At 36.1% G+C, this 3,718-nt stretch overlaps 1 protein-coding gene across 5 annotated transcripts in view; it reads left to right on the top strand.

Annotated features, from left to right (window-relative positions):
- LOC106876481 (syntaxin-binding protein 5) overlaps positions 1-3,718 on the top strand; it is a 433,849-nt gene that overhangs the window by 112,333 nt on the left and 317,798 nt on the right. For all 5 annotated transcript variants that reach the window (XM_052976466.1, XM_052976465.1, XM_052976467.1 and 2 more), the window contains exon 3: positions 350-431. In XM_052976466.1, coding sequence (XP_052832426.1) covers positions 350-431 — 82 coding nt within the window. The remainder of the gene's footprint in view (positions 1-349; positions 432-3,718) is intronic.

Raw genomic sequence — 3,718 nt, 5'->3', positions numbered from 1 at the left:
TCCTGAACCTCTAAGCTATGGGGGGTATAAACAAACTAATACACACACATATATACATGACAGGCTCCTTTCAGTTTCTGTCTACCAAATCCACTCAAAAGCTTTGGTCTGCCTGAGACTATAGTAGAAAACACTTGCTCAAGATGCCACGCAGTGGAACTGAACCTGGATCCATGTAGTTGGGAAGCAGGCTTCTTATCATACAACCATACCTGTGCCTATATTGAAGCAGTTTTCATAATTTTTTGTTTTTAATGTTTTTTAAATACATTTTATTATTTTTTTATGAATCTGTATGAATTGTTGAATTGTTTCAAATGTTCGGTTAGAACCTTAACTCAGTACATAGATTTGGAAGACCAGGAGTAGACTGCCATTGCTGCCACCCAGAAGAAGCGGCTGTGATACAAATTTTATTTCTAATAAATGAGGTATGTAGTTTTTTTTTAATTATTACTATTGTTATTTGATATTTTTTTCAGTGATCTGACTGTATTAGTCTCTTATTCAATATGTCTGTGTCTGGTAGGCAATGCTCATTTACTCTATAAGAAAACCATAATCCAGTGATTCCTTCTGGAGTTTGCTGATACCATATCTTTGCTCTTTGTAGGCTGTGATTTCCACAGAGCTCCCAATGGATCATTCTTGCCACATTGTCATGGCATCTTTTGTATTCTCATTGTGCCAATTTCAGGCATTCGCTAACGATGTGCCATACTGTTTCTCCCCTCTCACCACACATTCTGCAATTGTCACTATCACTAATGTTGTCTATTCTGCACTTCATATAGTTCGTCCTTATCACTTGTTCCTCCTCATCCATTGCCACCAGTCCTCTGTATCTCTCTTTGCATTCACATCTCTGTATCTGTTTTGGCATTCACATTTCATTATTATTATTATTATTATTATTATTATTATTATTATTATTATCTTTCATTGTTTTCTCTTACTTAGTTCAGTTGTTGGATTGCAACCATACTGGGACAACACTTTGAAGGGTCTAGTCAAAAAAATCGACCCCTGTAGCCTGGTGTTTATTGTATCGGTTTCCTTTGTACAGATGCTAAGTTACAAGGACATGAACAAACCAACACCAGTTGTCAAGTAGTGGTTGGAGCAAACACATACACACACACACACACACACATGACATGCTTCTTTCAGTTTCTGTCTACCAAAGCCTCTCATAAGACTTTGATCAGCCCAAGGCTATAATAGCAGAGACTTGCCCAAGATACCATGCAGTGGGACTGAACATGGAACCATGTGGTTGGGAAGCAGACTTCTTACCACACAGCCATGTTTCCACCTGAAATGATTTATTTTTAGCAGTTGAACTCAAAGCCAATAACACCATAAATAATCCTTTCTACTAAAGGTACAAGGCCTGAAATTTGTGGAGGGCACTAGTTGATTACATTGACCCCAGTGTTTCACTGGTACTTAATTTATTGATCCTGAATGTATGAAAGGCGAAGTCAACCTCGGCAGAATGTGAACTCAGAACGTAACAGCAGACAAAATACTGTTAAGCATTTTTCCCAGAATTCTAACAATTCTGTCAGCTCACTGCCTTTATAATGCCATAAATTGTAGCATGTAAAAATAGGATTGAAAAAAATCAAAGGCTGTTCATGGGACTTGAACCCAAATCTTCTGTAAACATGACAACATGACAGACTTTCTGCCATTAGATCAAGGCAATCATTTGAATTTCTCCATTCATTTTAGAAACTTTGTTGTTATCTGCAAGAATTGTATAATGTCTATGTCGTAAGGATTTAGAAGACTTCAAGAGAACGCAACCTAATTTGTTTTTAATGTTTGAACTCAAAATAAATAAGGCTATAAATAATAGCATCCTTTACTTGTTTCAATCATTAAACTGTGGCCATGCTGGGGCACCACCTTGAAGAATTTTTAGTTGAATGAATCAACCCCAGTATTTATTTTTTAAAGTCTGGTATTATTCTACCAGTCTCTTTTGCTAAACCACTGTAAATATCAGGTTAAAAAGACCCACTGGATAGAATAGAAAATGTCAAAGGCTGTTTGTTCATAGGACATTTTGTGTCACTTTGTCTTGATGTCACATCCATGGATGTCATTCAGTTCCGATATCCTGCAAAATAAACATGTCTGGGCATGGAAAAATATTTCCTTGCTTGTAAACAGATGAGAGTTGGGTAGAAGAAGGGCATCCAGCCAAAGAAAATCTGCTCCAGTGAACTTCATCTGGCCCATGCAAGCATGGAAAGGTGGATGTTAAAACAATGATGAGGATGATTCTCTGTGCTGTTGTGGATTTGATGAGTCACCCATGCACCATATCACCATTAATATTTTTTCCCTTACACTCCATAGCAACATTAAAGAAGGTGACCCCTTTTTAAATCTATGGTAACATTTCAAAGTACCAGTTCTTAAAGATTGGTTCCACATTTTGGGACAAGGCCAGTAATTTCAAGGAAGAGAATAAGTCAATTAGATCAACCCCAGTGCTCAGCTGGTACTTATTTTATTGATCCCAAAAGGATGAAAGGCAAAGTCGACTTTGGTGGAATTTGAACTCAGAACGTAAAGATGGACGAAATGTTGCTAAGCATTTTGCCTGCTGCTGTAACAGTTCTGCCAGCTCACCACCTTTGCTCACTAACAGTTCTTAAATATTGAATACTATCTCAGTTCTGTATCTCATTTTATACACTTCATTAGCCCCAGTGTTATCAACAATAATGCTACTACTATAATTAACTCCACTGGTTAATGACCTCTAATTTCACTGTTATAAAATGTTAATTAATTTATATTTCATTAAATGACATCACACAGTGTCACCTTCTACAGGCTAAGTTCATCTAACAACTTAGTATCTTCTTAAAATATTCTTATATGCTCAAAATGAATAGAATTGGTTTGACAGTGGAATCTTCAATCAAGTTTATTACTGCCACAAAATGTATATTGCTACTATCGACTTCATTATGCATGTATGATGATATCAATCAGTTAACAATTGATTGCATAAGAAAATACCAAATAGATTTTCATGTTGAAGATAAAAATAAAATCAATATAGCTTTGCTGTATCTGTAATTAATACTTAAATTAATTCTTTGTGGTGATTAGTAGTAAAATTGCTGATTAGACTACACATAGTGCTACCAACTCTCTGGTAACGACTTCGAAACTACTGCAGGCATTATAGCATCTTTCTAAGGCAGTGAACTGGCAGAATCATTAGTGTGCCAGGTGAGGTACTTCGTGGCATTTTAGGTCTTTACATTCTGAGTTCAAATTCTGCCAAGGTCGACTTTGCTTTTCATCCTTTCGGGGTCAATAAATTAAGTTACCAGTTTACAACTTTGAATTTTTTGTGAGTTTGTGAATTTCTTACAAAGTTAAAACATCAGTATTCTTTGGAAAAGTCTAAACAGCTTTCATGGCATATTTGTAAAGTATTGAATATTTCCTTCCTCTACTAAACAATGCCTCAGTTTTTCAATGTTTCAGTCAACATAACTGGTTGAAAAGGTATTAGATGTTGGAGGAGATCTATATGATGAAATGTCATCCTTCAGCACTAGAAACTAAAATCTCTTTGTCAACAGCAGACTCACCTAGACAACACAAGACTCTGGGTTACCCAACATTTAAAAACTAGATTCTCATCTCATAGATGCATGGCTCAGTGGTTAGAACATCAGGCTCA

Source organism: Octopus bimaculoides, chromosome 24 (assembly GCF_001194135.2).
Source record: "Octopus bimaculoides isolate UCB-OBI-ISO-001 chromosome 24, ASM119413v2, whole genome shotgun sequence".
Classification (NCBI taxonomy): Eukaryota; Metazoa; Mollusca; class Cephalopoda; order Octopoda; family Octopodidae; genus Octopus; species Octopus bimaculoides.
Note: the sequence above shows the minus strand (reverse complement) of the source record. Positions and strands in the feature narration are given on the sequence as shown.